Consider the following 18,142-nt stretch of genomic DNA (forward strand, 5'->3'; position numbering starts at 1 on the left):
CCAAAATCACTGCAGATGGTGACTGCAGCCATGAAATAAAAAGATGCTTGCTCCTTGGAAGAAAAGCTATGACTAACCTAGACAGCAGAGATGTTACTTTGCCGACAGTAGTCCGTCTAGTCAAAGCTATGGTTTTTCCAGTAGTCACGTATGGATGTGAGAGTTGGACCATAAAGAAGGCTGAGCGCCGAAGAATTGTTTTTGAACTGTGGTGTTGGAGAAGGCTCTTGAGAGTCCCTTGGACTGCAAAGGGATCAAACCAGTCCATCCAAAAGAAAATCAGTCCTGAATATTCGCTGGAAGGATGGATGCTGAAGCTCCAATACTTGGGCCACCTGATTTGAAGAACTGACTTATTAGAAAAGACCCTGATGCTGGGAATGATTGAAGGCAGGAGGAGAAGGGGATGAAAGAGGACTAGATGGTTGGATGTCATCACCGACTCAATGGACATGAGTTTGAGCAAGCTGTAGGAGATGGTGAAGGACAGGGAAGCCTGGCATGCTGTAGTCCATAGGGTTACAAAAAGTCAGACTAGACTGAGGGGCTCAACAGCAACAAAATAATAATTATAGTAACAAATGGGCTTGAATGCTTACTACTTGCCAGACACTGTTCATTTAATCAATAACCTTATGGTGACTGTAACGAATTAATAAATAGAAAATTAATAGAAAGTATAAAGTGAAAGTGTTAGTTGCTCAGTCATGTTAGACTTTGCGACCCCATGGACTAGCCCACCAGGCTTCTCTGTCCATGGAATTCTCCAGGCGAGAATACTGGAGTAGGTAGCCATTCCCTTCTCCAGAGGATTTTTCCGACCCAGGGATCAAACTGTCTTCTGCACTGCAGACAGATTCTTTACCATCTGAGCTACTGGAGAAGTCCATATAATGCAGGTACTAGTTTATTTCCATTTTGTAAATAATGTAGAGGTTTTAAAATAACTTGGCTGGGTTCATATAGCTGCAAGCTACAGAGCGAGGATTTGAAGCCAGATTTGTCTGGAGGCTATACCTTTAATCAGTGTATACCTTTGGAGAAGGAAATGGCAACCCACTCTATTATTTTTGCCTGGAAAATTCCATGGACAGAGGAGCCTGGTGCGCTACAGTTCTTGGGGTTGCAAAGAGTCAGACAGGACTGAACACACATACACACCAAGCCCTGTTTCTTCCCCACCCCGCCCCGCTTGTCTACTTTTATTCCTGATCAGACTCTTACCCTCTGCAGGGGCTACCTTTGGAACCTCATCCTCAGGTTCCTCAGGTCCCCGCCAGTGGGGCGAGCTCGGAGTCTGCCTTGGAGGTGTTGCTGGTGCCTGCTTGGGAACGTGGATGCCTCTGCTTCGCAGAGCTCTCCTGGCAGGGCACAGGGAAGCAGCAGGTGGCCATGTGCTGTTTGTTCCCTGAGCTGGCTCCCATAAGATTACTACCTCTTCTCCATGTCACCTTCAGTGTGGAAGCCTCCTTGGCCCCTTCCTTTAAGCTGAGGTTCACCTCTCTGAAAAAGAAGCCTGGGCATTGCTGAACTATGTTGATCTCTGCAAAAGCAAGATGCATTTTCTCCTGAGGTCTGTGGCAGTCAACTCCCAAATGAAGCTTATTTAATAAAGGAATTGGTTCCAATTGAAAAAAAAAGTGTATACCTTTAATAAATCCTGCCTCTCTATAAATATATGTTATTTTGTATGTATTTAAAAATTAATTAATTATTTTGGCCGTATCAGGTCTTAGTTGTGGTGTGCTGACTTCTCTCTAGCTATGGTGTGAGAACTGTGGAGTGCGTGGGCGCTGTAGTTGTGGCTCACTGGCTCAGTAGTTGAGGCATTCAGGCCTAGTCTAATAATTTTTATTTATTTATTTAATTTATTTGCTTTTGACTGTGCTGGGGTTTTGCTGCAACCCGGGCCTTTGTCTAATTGCCGCAAGTGGGGGCCACTTTCTGGTTTCCATTCGTGGGCTTCTCACTGTGGTGGCCTCTCTTGCTGCAAAGCAGGGGCTCCAAGGTTGTAGGTCTTAGTAGTTGCTGCCAGCAGGCTCATCAGCCTTGGCTCCCAGGCTCCAGAGCACAAGCTCAACTGTTGGCCCAGGCCCAGCTGCTCTGTGGCAGGTAGGATCCTTCTGGACTAGGGATAGAATCTGCGTCTCCCATGTTGGCAGGTGGCTACTGAGCCACCGGGAAGCCCCCTTGTGTGTTTAAAAAATACATTTAAAAAAATGAAAATGGTATCATTCTATAAGGATAGTCCTATAATTTTTTTGTAGCTTCTTAAAAATTGTTTTCATTTCAGTTTTAATAATACCGTGAACTACAACTTGCTTCTTTCCACTCCCACTCAGTATTCCTTTTTTTTAGCCTATTTTATTTTTTAAACTATTTCTTTTAATTGAAGCTTAGTTAACTTAAAATGTTGTATTGCTTTTAGGTCTATAGCAAAGTGATCCAGTTTTACATATATATGTATATTTATTCTTTTCCATTATAGGTTATTACAAGATATTGAATATAGTTCCCTGTGCTATACAGTAGTCCTTATTGTTTATCTATTTTATATGATGTTGAAGCTGAAACTCCAATGCTTTGGCCACCTGATGCGAAGAGCTGACTCATTTGAAAAGACCCGATGCTGGGAAAGATTGAGGGCAGGAGGAGAAGGGGATGACAGAGGATGAGATGGTCGGATGGCATCACCGACTCGAAGGACATGGGTTTGGGTGGACTCCAGGAGTTGGTGATGGACAGGGAGGCCTGGTGTGCTGCGGTTCACAGGGTCGCAAAGAGTCGGACACGACTGAGCAACTGAACTGAACTGAACTGAAGTGTGCATCTGCTAATGCCAAACTCCTAATTTACCCTGCCCCTTCCATCCCCTTTGGTACTGTAAGTTTGTTTTCTATGTCTGTGAGTGTATTTCTATTTTAAAAGTAATTTCATTTATATCATTTTACTTTCAGATTCCACATATGTGACATCATATATTTGTCTTTCTCTGACTTGCATCACTTAACATGATTATCTCTAGGTCCATTCATGTTGCTAAAAATGACATTATTTCAATTTTTATGGCTGAGTAATATTCCATTGTATGTGTGTATGTATCACACACACACAACTCCACATCTTTTTTTTTTTCCAATTTTATTGGAGTATAGTTGATTTACAATGCTGTATTAGTTTCTGCTGTACAACAAAGTGAATCAGTTATGCATATACATATATTCACTCTTTTTTAGATTCTTTTCCCGTATAGGTCATTACAGAGTATTGAGTAGAGTCCCTTATGCTATACAGGAGGTCCTTATTAGTTCTCTATTTTATATGTAGTAGTGTGCATATATCAATCCACATCTCCCAATTTTCCCTCTCACTCTCTCCCCTCTAGTAACCATAAGTTTGTTTTCTATATCTATGACTCTGTTTCTGTTTTGTAAATAAGTTCCTTTATACGCTTTTTTTAAATTGCACATTATACCACATCATCTTTATCCATTGATCTGTTGAAGGCCTTAGATTGCTTCCATGTCTTGGCTATTGTAAATAGTGGGGCAATGAACATTGGGGTATATATATCTTTTTTTTCTTTAAAAAATTTATTGAAGTATAGCTGATTTACAGTATTGTGTTAGTTTCAGGAATACAGCACAGTAATTCCATTATACATATATATATATCTCTATTCTGTTTAGGAATCTTTCCCCTTATATGTTATTAAAAAGTGTTGAATATAGTTCCATGTGCTATACAGTAGGCCCTTACTGATTATCTGTTTTATATATAGCAGTATATATCTGTTAATCCCAAGCTCCTAATTTATCCCTTCCCACCTTTCCCTTTTGGTAATCATAAATGTGTTTTCTATATCTGTGGGTCTATTTCTGTTTTATAGATAAGTTCACTTGTATCTTTCTCTTTTTTTTAGATTCCACATATAAGTGATATCATATTTGTCTTTCTCTGTCTGACTTACTTCAGTTTGTATGATATCTCCAGGTGCATCCATTTGCTGCAAATGGCATTCTTTCTTTCTTTTTTATGGCTGAGTAATACTTTGTGTGTGTGTGTGTGTGTGTGTGTGTGTGTACATATGCTACATTTTCTTTATCCATTCCTCTGTCAATGAACATCTAAGTTGCTTCCATGTCTTGGCTATTGTAAATAGTCCTTTAATGAACATTGGGGTGCATATATCTTTTCAAATTTTAATTTTTTCTGGATACATGACCATGAGTGGGATTACAGGATCATATGGTAGTTCTGTATTTAGTTTTTAAAGTAGCCTCCATACTGTTCTCCATAGTGGTTCTACCAATTTGTATTCCCACCAACAGGGTAGGGGAGGGTTACCTTTTCTCTACATCCTCTCCAGCATTTATTGTTTGTAGACATTTTGGTGATACCCATTCTGACTGGTGTGAGGTGATATCTCATTGTAGTTTTGATTTGCATTTCTCTAATAGTGATGTTGAGCATTTTTTCATGTGCCTGTTGGCCATCTGTATGTCTTCTTTGGAGAAATGTCTATTTAGATCTTCTGCCCACTTTTTGATTGGGTTTTTCTTTTTTTTTTTTTGCTATTGAGTTGGATGAACTGTTTGTATATTTTGGAGATTAATTTCTTGTCAGTTGCGTTGTTTTGAAAATATTTTCTCCCATTCTGTATTTTTCTTAAGTTTCTTTTTGTTTTCCATCTCTGTCTAAATTGTAATCAGCCTGGCCTTCTTCTGCACTCAAGTCCTGATTTTCTTTTCTATGCAGATGACTAGCTTAACTCCTTTTAACTCTTAGTGGAAAAAACACTGAACTAAGTAATAATGAAATGGAGAAAGCTTGAGCTTTGGTGCTAGGTGGACCTTGATTACAGTGCTGATTCTACTAGCTGTTTTTCCTTAGACAAGTTACTTTACCTCCTGAGCCTACATTTCTTTTTCTGAAACTTGGGGGAAATCCTCAAAAAAATCCTCAAAATACACCTACCTGGTGGTATATTTTGAGGATTAAATGAGAAAATGCTTGTGAAATTCTTGGTGATTTAAAAAAAAATTTTTTTAAGCTATTAATATTCCCCTTCCTTGCTGTAGAGGATCTTCAACTCTTAGTGCATATAAGAATTTCTGGGAAACTTGGTAAAAATTCCAGGCCTCACTCCAAGAGTGAGTAGTAGGTCAAGGTTGAGACCCAGGAATCTGAGTTTTAAACAAAGCCCTTGGGTAATTTTGAAGCAGATGATCAACTTTTAGAGAAGCACTATCCTTGATTCCATGTCTAGCTTTGCTAGTAAATAACTTAGAGCTGTGGGCACATAATTTCCACTTTCTGGTCCTTGTGTTTCTTCAAATATAAAATGAACTTTATGGTCTCTATTGGCTGTAAAATTTAAAAAATGTTGATCTTATAATGCTAAATTTTTGAACTGGTGATCTGTTGCCACTTCTTGGCAGAAGTTCAACAGAGGTACTTTAGGAACTTGGATTATTCTTCTTTCTATGAAGACTGGTGAAACTAGCTTAAGCAAAAGTAATTTAAAGATATGGGGATAGCTCGTGAAACCTTAAGCCAGGATGCAGTTAGGCCTCAGGAATCAGGGACTAGATAGAGCACGTTAGGAAAATCAAGAAGTTCTTGCTGTCTCTGTCTTTTTTTCTTTACAAATTGGCCTCAATCCCTTGGCTTTTTCTGCCTTCAAGGATGCTTGGTAGAAAATAGACATGGACAACATCTCCTGAGTTTACATTGCTTTCATTTTAGAAAGCAGCCAGACTGAGGCTGGAATATCTTAATTCCAATTCCAAATTGCCAGGAAAGAAAATGTGATTGGTCCATATTGGGTAGAAGGCCACCAGCTTTTGCTATAGCAGGGGCATAGTGTAAGGATGGTCCTGTGAGCCGTGCTGCTATTTCTCCATGATTGGAGGTTGGTAGAGATAGTCTTGAGTTAGGTATTCATAACATTTACAAAAGCATTTCACTAATTGTAGGATCACAATGTAATATTTTGCATAGGACTCTTATAATTGATTCTTTTTTAAGAGCTTTTTTTCAGTACTAATTTAATTTTAATTTTATTATTTTATGTTGGAATATAGTTGATTAATAATGTTGTATTCGTTTCGGGTGTACAGCAAAGTGATTCAGTTATACATATACATGTGTGTATGGTTTTTCAAATTCTTTTCCTGTTTAGGGAATTACAGAGTATTCTGTGCTGTACAGTATGTCCTTATTGGTTATCTATTTTAAACATAGCTGTGTGTACATGTTAATCCCAAATTCTCAATCTATCCCTCTCCCTCCCCCTTCTTCTCTGATAACCATAAGTTCGTTGTCTGAGAGCCTATTTCTGTTTTGTAAATAAGTCTGTTTATATCATATTTTTAGATTTGGCATATAAGAGATACCACATGAAATTTGTCTTTTCTGTCTGATTTCATTTAGTATGATACCTCCAGGTCCATCCATGTTGCTGCAAATGACACTATTTCATTCTTTTTAGTTGCTGAGTAATATTCCATTATATTTATGTACCACATCTTTATCCATTCATCTGTCAATGGACATTTAGGTTGCTTACATGTCTTGGCTATTGTAAATGGCACTGAAATGAACATTAGGGTGCATGTATCCTTTTTTTTTTTTTATTTTTAATGTGAAAAAATTTTTATTAGTTGGAGGCTAATTACTTCACAACATGTATCCTTTCGAACCATGGTTTTCTCAGGTTGGAGAAAAAATCCCAGGAATGGAATTGTTGGATCATATGGTAGCTGTATTTTTAGTTTCTTGAGGAACCTCCATACTGTTCTGTATAGTGACTGTACCATTTCTACCAACAGTACAGGAGAGTTCCCTTCTTTCTACACCTTCTCCAGTATTTATCTGACTGGTGTGAGGTGATATATAAATTTGTTTATTTTTTACTGTGCTGGGTCTTTGTTGCTGCACAGGTTTTCTAGTTGCAGCAAGCAAGGTCTACTCTAGTTGCAGTGCAAGGGCTTCTCTTTGCAGTGGCTTCACTTATTGTGGAACATGGGTTCTAGGGCACTTGGGCTTCAGTAGTTGCAGCACGTGGACTCAGTAGTTGCAGCTCCCAGACCTCAGAACACAGGCTCAGTAGTTGTAGCGAACAACTTTTAGTTGCTCCACGGCATATGGGATCTTCCTGGATCTGGGTTCAAAACCATATCTCCTGCATTGGCAGGCAGATTCTTTACCATTGAGCTACCAGGGAAGCCTGATATCTGTAGCTTTGATTGACATTTCTCTAATAAGTAGCAATGTTGAGCATCTTTTCATGTGCTTTTTGGCCATCTGTATGTCTTTGGAGAAATATCTGTCTTGATCTTCTGCCCCCCTTTTTTTTTAATTGAGCTGCATGAGCTGTTGTAAATTTTAGGGATTAATTACTTAGTCGTTGCATTGTTGGCAAATATTTTCTCCCATTTTGTAGGTTGTCTTCTTCTTCTTTTTTTTTTTATGATGTCCTTTGCTGTTTAAAAGCTTTTCAATTTAACTTGGTCCCATTTGTTTATTTCCATTATTCTAGGAGACTGATTGAAAAAGTAATTCTGTAATTTATGTCAAGTGTTCTGCCTATATTTTCCTCTAAGAGTTTTATAAGTGCTGGGAAAGCTGGACAGCTACATGTAAAAAAAATTAAATTAGAACATTCTTTAACACCAAACACAAAACTAAACTCAAAATGGATTAATTAAACCTAAATATAATTGATTCTTGTGGGAAAAAGTAGTAGAGACAGACTAAAAGAAAACATGGGCTTTTGTTTTTATTCTTAGTCAGGTACAAGAGTGGTAGAGCCTTCTGTAGTCATTTCTGCTAGACTGGGTTGTTTAATCAAGAGTGGCTTTTTAAATTGCCTTTGGATATAGTCCTTTTCTTTTAAAATTATATAATTTTGAAATGTAAAATATTTGTCATCCTTGTTTTATACATTTGAACTTGACTTTTTCAAATGAACAGAAAATTATGTGAGACTGTGAAGGGCTTTGGCAAGAGTATAGGTTTTTGAATCAGACAGTCTGGCATTTTAGTTTTATCTCTGTCATTTAGTGACTGTATGATTATTTGGCCTCTCTGCAAAATAAGCATTATAATCTTTGTATCATGGGTTACTTGAGAATCAAATGACATAACATATGTACAACTCTCATACTGTTTCCTAGATAGTAGGTGCTCAATAAATCATGGCTATATCATTGTTTTTTGAAGGTAAAGGCATAAAGTGTTTTTTAGATCTGAAAATCAGTAACTAGAATATAAGAGAGGCAATACTTTTACATTAATAGTTTACTGTATGGAAGTGTTTAATTTTTATTAATGGTTTTAATGAAACATTATTTTGATCTCTTGTTTAGTGTCAAGCCAGAAGAGAAGTAAAACTCAACAAAAACTTACTATGTATGGAATTCATTCTTAAAAGAAGAAAAAAGTGATTATTGAAGACTATGGATCGGAGCAAACGGAATTCATTTGCAGGATTTCCTCCACATGTGGAGCGTCTTGAGGATTTTGAAGGAGGTGGTGGAGGGGATGGGAACATGACCCAAGTGGGAAGAATTTGGCCCTCCTCATATCGAGCTCTTATAAGTGCCTTTTCCAGACTGACACGTTTAGATGACTTCACCTGTGAAAAAATAGGGTCTGGCTTCTTCTCTGAAGTGTTCAAGGTGAGTGATGCCATAGTTTTTCTCATATTGTTTTGTTGAAGGTCAGTTTCACTGCAGAGTTCACAGCTGTGTTTCATTAGGATGTAGGCTTTGCCTTGTCAGGATGCTGTGGATCTTGAGCAGTATTGTAAACTCCTCTTGAGCTATCTATTAACTTGTAAGATATTTTATTTATTTTGATTATGAAAATAATCCATGCTGATCAAAAATTAAAATAAGGTAGGAGCTTCTTCCACTCCTCCAGAATTTTTCATCATCCAAAATGGAAACTTTGTACACATTAAAAAAAAACTCCCTCTACTACCCTTCAGTTCAGTTCAGTTCAGTCGCTCAGTCGTGTCCGACTTTTTGCAGCCCCATGAATTGCAACATGCCAGGCCTCCCTGTCCATCACCAACTCCCAGAGTTTACTCAAACTCATGCCCATCGAGTCGGTGATGCCATCCAGCCATCTCATCCTCTGTCGTCCCCTTCTCCTCCTGCCCCCAGTCCCTCCCAGCATCAGGGTCTTTTCCAATGAGTCAACTCTTCCCTTAGCCCATGTTAATATCTGTTCTACTTTATGTCTCTATGAATATGTCTATCCTAGGAACCTCATATAATGGAACTGTAATATTTGTCCTTTTGTGTCTGGAATTCCCTTGTCATCCAGTGGTTAGGACCTGGTGCTGTCACTGCTGGGCCTGTGTTTTATCTGTGGTTGGGGAACTGAGAACCCATCAGCCCTGCGGCATTGCCAAAAAAAAAATTTTTTTTTTCATTCAATATTTATTTATTTATTTGGCTGCATCAGGTCTTAGTCACTTCATTCAGGATCTTTCTTCGAGGTGCATAGACTCTCTAGTTGTGTCCTGTGGGCTCCAGAGCATGTTGGTTCATTAGTTGAGGAGAACATGCTTAATTGCTTTACATTGTGTGGGATCTTTCCTTTCTTAAGTAATTTTTGTTAATTTTATTTTCTAGGATATAATTAATCTTACTTAAAATTTCAGATCTGTGGGCATAAATACTGTATGTAATTGATGTGGCACAGATTTTTTGTTTCCGCAGTAGCTGTATTTTCCTTCTTCCATATTAATAGATCTTTTAGTTGGACACACTGATGTCATTTCCTAGCTTTGCTTATAGCTAGGTTTAACTATATGAGTAGTTCTGTCCAATAGGGTGTGAGCAGAATTGTTGTATGGGAGCTTTTGGAAATCTTCCTTTGCCACTTCTTATATCCATTTTTCCTTTATATTTGCTGTTATACATTTTTGATCATAGTGTGACCCTACAAATGGAGGCCATCTGTGGCAGAGCAACAAGACAGAGCCTGCATCTTCCAGGCCTACAGGGAAGAGAGCTGCCTGGTTCTGTACTGTCTCCTGGAGTCTCTTTGTGAGAAAAAAATTCTTAAGACTTTTAAAATTTGGTCCTCTGTTTGCAGCCAAACCTAAGTGTAATTAGTGTAATTTGTACCATATCAATGTCTGCCTCCTTCCTCTAATATAGTTTATTTGTGTCTTCTATTTTTAAAATAAAAGAACACAAATTTATTTTAGGTTTCTTCTCAAAGGATTTGCTTAGAAAAAAAAAAGTTGAGCTCGTTGGGAATTCCCTGGAGATCCAATGGTTAGGACTCGATGCTTTCACTACCAAGGTCTGGGTTCAACCTCTGGTCGGGGAACTAAGATACCATAAGCCACATGATGTGGCCAAAAAAGAAAAAAAAAAGAGCTATCCTTTATTGATAAACTGAAGGCTTAAGAAATATAGGATTCTGGGACCTTGGGATAGCTATGAAGTCTCTTTGGTCCTGCCTTTGCCCTTGTACCTGTCCCAGGGGGTTCGTCTCTGTTTCCACACCTGTTGATAACTCCACCCTGGGCAGAACCTGGCAGTCAGATTACCTTTGGTTCTGCTGATTATCTTCTGTTTGTGTTATGGTTCACTATTTTCTACTTATATCTGTATTACTTTCTTTCGTTTACTTTCTTATTAGATCTAGTGATGTTTTGTTCTTTTTGTAGCTTTTTGAATTTTATTCTTATCTCAGTTTTTCCCAGTAGTTATTATTTTCTCGTATATACACTTAAGCTTTAAAGTTTCCTCTAGACTTGGCCGTATCACAGGTTTTCAGTGTGCTCTCATCATTTCTAAATGTAGTTTGGTTTGATTTCGTTTTGATACAAGAATTATTTAAATGAAATTTTAAAATTTCTACATGGTGAATTTTCTTTTGGGTAATTATTTGATATTTAATTTCTAATTTTAGTACATCATGATCACAGAGAATGGCTTATATGAAGTCTGTCTTTGGAATATAATTTATTCTTAAACATATTTATTTATTTGGCTGTGTCGGCTCTTTCTTTTTTTCTTATTTATTTATTTATTTTTGGCTCTTTCTTTTTAATTATTTCACGTATTTATTTTTTTGGTTGCTCTGGCTCTATTGCTGCCTGTGGGCTTTTTCTAGTTACGACGAGCAGGGGCTATTCCTCTTTGTTGTGGTGCACAGGCTTCTCACTGTGGAGGCTTCTCTTTTTGCGGAGCTCAGGCCCTACGCACATGGCCCTCAGTAGTTGTGGCTTGAAGTCCCCAGGGCTCGTGGGCTCAGCAGTTGTGGTGCATGGGCTTAGTTGCTCCACAGCATGTAGAATCTTCCTGGACTAGGGATCAAATCCATGTTTCCTGCATTGGCAGGCAGATTCTTATCCACTGCACTGCCAGGGAAGCCCTGCGTTGGGTCTTAATTGCATTATGCAGGATCTTTCATTGCAGTGCAGGGACTCTTGAGTTGTGGCACAAGAGTTCAGGAGTTGTGGTCTACCAGGACTTAGTTGATCCTCAGCATGTGGAATCTTAGTTCTGAGACCAGGGATTGCACCTGAGTCCTCTGCATTGCAAGGCACATCTTTTTTTTTTTTTTTTTTTAATAAAACAAAGTTGTTTATTTATTTATTTTTGGCCATGCAGGGTCTTCATTGCTGCAGACAGACTTTCTCTAGTTGCAGTGTGTGGGCTTCTCTTTCAGTGGCTTCTCTTGATTTGGCTCAGAGACTCTAGAGCAGGTGGGCTCAGTAGTGTAGCTTGCAAGGTCTAGAGCTCAGGCTCATTAGTTGTGGCACAAGGGCCTACTTGCCCTGTGTCATGTGGAATCTTCCTGGACCAGGGATCGAACCCATGTGCCCATGTGCAGGCGAATTCTTAACCACTGAACCACCAGGGATGTCCAACAAGGCAGATTCTTAACCGTTGAACCATCAAGGAAGCCTCTGGAATATAGTCTAGATTTTGTTTTGGTATAGTACAAGGTCAGATTTTTTTGAATGCCACAAATATATTTGAAACAAATATGAATTTCTGTTTTGTTTGATTGCATAAGTTCTGTGTATTAGATTAAGATTTTATATTGTTATTCAAATATTATATGACCTTATTTATTAAGTCTATTTCTTTGAAAAAAGTCTATTAATATTTCCTAATGTGTTTATAGATTCTCCTTGTGTTTCTGTCAGTGTGGTTATTTTGTTTATAGTCCATTTTGTGAAGTATTTATTAATAGAAATTGATGTTTATTATTAGATTGTATGCTATAGAGTATATATTTTATAAATGCTACTTTTCTATTTTTGACCCACTTTATGCTGTTAGCTTTGATTTCTACTTTATCTGATATCAATATTATGTACCTTCTTCCTCACTGTATGCATTTATCTGTTGTTTTGGTTATTATTTTCCCAGTATGTCTTTTTCTGTCTCTATTTTTGTTCTGTCTGTGATAGTACATTTTCTATGTGTGTCCTGTGAAATAGTTTTATATTTAATTTTTTGATCCAAAACTAAATTTGCCCATAAAGAGACAGAGAAATTATAATCTGTTTATATTTATTGTTATTACTTCTATCTTTACACTGAATAAACTCTTAAATGATAATTTAATGTGTATAGAATTTAGGACAGTATTTTCTTTAGCACTTTGAAATTATTCTTCCCTTTTTTCTTTTTTTAATTCACCTCTGCTGTTGCTAAGTTAATTGTTAGTCTGGTTGTTACCCTTTTTAGTTAATCAGCCTTTCCTTTCTTTTTAGAGTTATTTTTTTCTTCTTTGTTCAGTTTTTATTATATTGGTCTCGGAGCTGATTTATTTTTATTTATTCTGCTTAGAATGTGGTTTACTCCTTCATTTTGAGAACTCATGTGTCTTAAATTCTAGAAAATTCTTGGACATTTTATCTTTTAAAATTCTGCTCTTTTCTTTGGCCTCTTAAGGTCCCATTACATGCATATTGGATTGTCTCATGCTATCTTTCATGTCTCTTAATTTTTCTCTCATGTATTTATTTCTTTGCCTTTTTATGCTATTTTTTTTTTTAGGGGGGAGTGTGGTGGTGATTTTCAGCCTATTTTCCTATTTCCTTTCTTTTCATTTGAGGCCTACTCTATTATTGAAACTGCCTTTGAGATTTTTTAATTTTAGTTGCTATGTTTTTCTTTTCTAGGCTTTCTCTTTTTTTGGCTTTTTTCTTTTAGATTTCATTAAGATACAGTTGGCATATAACAGTGTATTAATTTTCAGTGTACAATATGATTTCATATGAATATATATTGTGAAATGATTACCATAATAGGTCTAGTTAACATCCATCACGTCATGTAGTTGCAGATTCTTTTTTTCTTGTGATGAGAGTTTTGTAGACTTTCTATTTGTTTTTCTTAAATGCACTTCTTTTTTGTTTCAAATATCCTGTTCCTGCTTTTCTTTGAACATCGAATTTTGTGTAATTTTAATTGAATTTATTTTAAAAATCACATAGTATAAACTTAAAAGGTATAAAATGTTATTCAGTGAAAAATCATTTGCTTTTTTCTGCCCCTCAGTTTTCTTCTCTCTAGGTAACTGGTATTCAGTGCTTTCTTGTGTGTCCTTCTAGAGATATTTTGTACTTATGTAAGCAAATACATGTATGTCTGTATGTGTATGTGTGTGTGCATGTCTATATATCAATTATCTATTATTTACCTACTTACTTACCTACTCCATGGTAGAGGTAGTGTAAGTTCTATGAGGACAGGTTTCTTTTTTAAATCTCTTTTTATCTCTGCACTGCTGTATCCTGCGTGCTTAGAATTCTACATGGCATATAGTACTCATTCTTCTACAAGTATCTTAGTTTTGTAGAACTTCTTTTTATGTGTGCTATGAATTATATTTTCTAAGATTGTAGTGCTTTTTAAGCTAGTTTTTAACAATTTTTGCAATGTAGAAATAGTTCAGTTTGTTTTTTATTGTCTTGTTTCTTATTTCAAAAAACTCTCTGTATTCCTATGTTATAAATAACATTATAATTTTTTTCTTATCATTTTTGTGGTATTACTGCTTATGTTTAAATGTTTGATCTATCTGGAATTTGTTTTTTAAGATGTCTGCTCAGTTGTACCAGCAATATTTAATGTATATAATGTTTTTCTCACTGATTGGAAATGTCACCTTTATTCTATCCTGAATTTTCCTCAGTATGTATTTTGGTGTCTTTCTAGACTTTATTCTGTTGCATTGGCCTGTCTACCATAATACACTGTTATAATAATTTAATCATTTCAACTTTATTTTAATATCTGGTTAGTCTCTAGTCTTCTTCATCATTATTATTCCTTTTCCGAATTTTCTTTGCAATTCTTCCTTATTTTTATTGTGAGTTTTAAAATGAGTTTGCAAAAAAAAAATAAAATGAGTTTGCCGATTTCTAAAAATATCCTATTATCCTTTTATTGAGATTTGAATAAATTTATAGATTAATTTAGAGAATTATTATCTTTATGATAGTGAGTCTTTTTATATAAGCATATGGCATACCTTTTCATCTGTTCAAGTATTTTGTGTCTCTTTGTAGACATTAAAATTTTTAAAAAAATTCCACATTCTTCTGACGTTGGATATTCATTTTCTTCTGTTGCAATTGTAAATGTCAGTTGCACTTCCGTTATATCTTCTGTTGTTTGCTTGTGAAGACTACTAATTTTTACACATTAGTCTTTGATGCATCCAGTGTGCTGAATTTTTTTTAATGTTTGCAATAGATTTTTAGTTGATTCACTTTGATCTTCCAGATATATAGTCATATCTGTGAATAATGATAAATTTATTTCCCATTTTTTATCTCACTTTTTCTCAATAAACAACATTGACTAATACTTCCTAAAGTGTTAAAAAAAATAGTGGTATTTGATATCTTTGTCTGTGTTCCTGACTTTAATGGGAATACCTGTAGTGTTTCCTAGTTAAACATGATATGATTTGGGGGCTGAAGTAGATATTTCTTTTTCTAGTTGATCTTCAAAATTGTAATAAAAAAACCTCCTGTTTTGTTAAGAACTATTTTTATGCAGTATGGATGATGACTTTTACTGTATGTCTTTTCAAAATCTCTAGTATGATGGTTAATTTTATATGTTGACTTAACTGGGCCAGGTGGTGCCTAGATATTTGGTCAAATTTTATTCTGAGTATGTCTGTGAGAGTACATTTTGAATAATATTATCATTTGGATCAGTAGACTGAGTAAAGCAGATTGCCATCCCTAATGTGGACGTTAGTCATTCAGTCATGTCCAACTCTTTACGACCCCATGAACTGTGGAGCCTGATAATTCTCCAGGCAAGAAAACTGGAGTGGGTTGCCATTCTCCTCTCCAGGGGATCTTCCTGACACAGAGATTGAACCCCGGCCTCCTGCATTACAGGCAGATTCTTTACCACCTGAGCAATCATTTAAAGGCCCAAAAAGAACTAAAAGGGTGACCTTCCTGTGATGAGGGAATTCCTACCTGACTACTTTAGGTGAGATATCTGTATTTCCTTGCCTTTGGGTTGAAACTGAAATACTTCCTCTTCTTAGGCCTTGGGCCTGCCATCTTCACTCATCTCACATGCTGGTAAAGTAATGCTCAAAATTCTCCAAGCCAGGCTTCAACAGTATGTGAATGATGAACTTCCAGATGTTCAAGCTGGATTTAGAAAAGACAGAGGAACCAGAGATCAAATTGCCGACATCCATTGAATCATCGAAAAAGCAAGAGAGTGCCAGAAAAACATCTATTTCTGCTTTATTGACTATGCCAAAGCCTTTGACTGTGTGGATCACAACAAACTGTGGAAAATTCTGAAAGAGATGGGAATACCAGACCACCTGACCTGCCTTTTGAGAAACCTTTTCCTTTTAGGAAAAGGAATACGTCAAGGCTGTATATTGTCACCCTGCTTATTTAACTTCTATGCAGTGTACATCATGAGAAATGCTGGGCTGGAAGTAGCACAAGCTGGAATCAAGATTGCCGGGAGAAATATTAATAACCTCAGATACGCAGATGACACCACCCTTATGGCAGGAAGTGAAGAAGAACTAAAGAACCTCTTGATGAAAGTCAAAGAGGAGAGTGAAAAAGTTGGCTTAAAGCTCAACATTCAGAAAACTAATATTATGGCATCCGGTCCCATCACTTCATGGCGAATAGATGGGGAAACAGTGGAAACAGTGGCTGACTTTATTTTTCTGGGCTCCAAAATCACTGCAGATGGTGATTGCAGCCATGAAATTAAAAGACACTTACTCCTTGGAAGGAAACTTATGACCAACCTAAACAGCATATTAAAAAGCAGAGACTACTTTGCCAACAAACGTTCATGTAGTCAAGGCTATGGTTTTTCCAGTGGTCATGTATGGATGTGAGAGTTGGATTATAAAGAAAGCTGAGCACCAAAGAACTGATGCTTTTGAACTGTGGTGTTGGAGAAGACTCTTGAGAGTCCCTTGGACTGCAAGGAGATCCAACCAGTCCATCCTAAAGGAGATCAGTCCTGGGTGTTCATTGGAAGGACTGATGCTGAAGCTGAAACTTGAATACTTTGGCCACCTGATGCGAAGAGCTGACTCATTTGAAAAGACTCTGATGCTGGAAAAGATTGAGGGCAGAAGGAGAAGGGAATGACAGAGGATGAGATGGTTGGATGGCATCACCAACTCAATGGACATGGGTTTGGGTTGACTCCGGGAGTTGGTGATGGACAGGGAGGCCTGGCGTGCTGTGGTTTATGGGGTCTCAAAGAGCCGGACACGACAGAGTGACTGGACTGAACTGAAAGCTCAAATTCAAAAAACTAAGATCATGGCATCTGGTCCTATCACTTCATAGCAAATAGATGGGGAAACAGTGGAAACAGTGAGAGACTTTATGTTTTTGGGCTCTAAAATCACTGCAGATGGTGAGTGTAGCCACGAAATTAAGAGATGCTTACTCCTTGGAAGAAAAGTTATGAACAACCTAGATGGCATATTAAAAAGCAGAGACCTTTTATTAAAGGTTTTGTTAAAGATTTATTAAAAAGCAGAGACCTTTGCCAACAAAGGTTTGTCTAGTCAAAGCTATGGTTTTTCCAGTAGTAATGTATGGATGTGAGAGTTGGACTATAAAGAAAGCTGAGTACTGAAGAATTGATACTTCTGAACTGTGGTGTTGGAGAAGACTCTTCAGAGTCCCTTGTACTGCAAGGAGATCCAACCAATTCGTCCTCAAGGAAATACAGTCCTGAATATTCATTGGAAGGACTGATGTTGAAGCTGAAACTCGAATACTTTGGCCACCTGATGCGAAGAGCTGACTCATTTGAAAATACCCTGATGCTGGGAAAGATTGAAGGTGGGAGGAGAAGGGGGCGACAGAGGATGAGATGGTTGGATGGCATCACTGACTCAATGAACATGAGTTTGAGTAAACTCTGGGAGTTGATAGACAGGGAGGCCTGGCGTGTTGTAGTCCATGGGGTCACAAAGTATTGGACACGACTGAGCAACTGAACTGAACTGAACTGCCATGTTTTGGACTGGAACTTATGCCATTGGCTCTCCTGGTTCTCAGGGCTTCAGACTCAGACAGAAATTACACCACTGGCTTTCCTGCGTCTGCATGTTACCAACTGCAGATCTTGGAACTTATCAGGCTCTTATAACTGTGTGAGCCAATTCCTTGTGATAAATATTTTTGTCTCTGTATATATCCTGTTGGTTCTGTTTCTCTGAAGAACTGTAATACATATGATGATGCATTTATTTTTGTCTTTTCCTGTCAGTAAAGTGAATTATATTAGTAAGTAGTCTAATAGTAAACTATCTTTGCATTCCTGGTATATTATTCTTTAATGAGCTGCTACCTTCTTTTTGCTGGGATGTTTATATCTGAATACTTATGAGAATAGGCTGTGTTTTTCCCTTTTATGCTTCTGTTTTTAGGTTTTGTTAGGAATGTTATGCTTGGTTCATAAAAATCATTTGGAAGTTTTTTCCCCTATGCTTTGGAACAATTGAAATATTATTGGAATAATTTACTCCTTGAATATTTGATTGAATTCCTCTGTCAAATTTTGGCCAAGTACTTTGAAAATTTTTTTTGTTCTTCTAGTTTAACTGATGTGTATAA

General features: G+C 37.1%; 1 protein-coding gene across 2 annotated transcripts in view; it reads left to right on the top strand.

The window, feature by feature from the left end:
- TESK2 (testis associated actin remodelling kinase 2) overlaps positions 1-18,142 on the top strand; it is a 134,140-nt gene that overhangs the window by 24,534 nt on the left and 91,464 nt on the right. For both annotated transcript variants that reach the window (XM_043875984.1, XM_043875985.1), the window contains exon 2: positions 8,373-8,684. In XM_043875984.1, the coding sequence (XP_043731919.1) occupies positions 8,463-8,684 (222 nt within the window). In that variant the 5' untranslated portion in view covers positions 8,373-8,462. The remainder of the gene's footprint in view (positions 1-8,372; positions 8,685-18,142) is intronic.

The sequence above is a fragment of the Cervus elaphus genome, chromosome 20 (assembly GCF_910594005.1).
Source record: "Cervus elaphus chromosome 20, mCerEla1.1, whole genome shotgun sequence".
Lineage (NCBI taxonomy): Eukaryota > Metazoa > Chordata > Mammalia > Artiodactyla > Cervidae > Cervus > Cervus elaphus.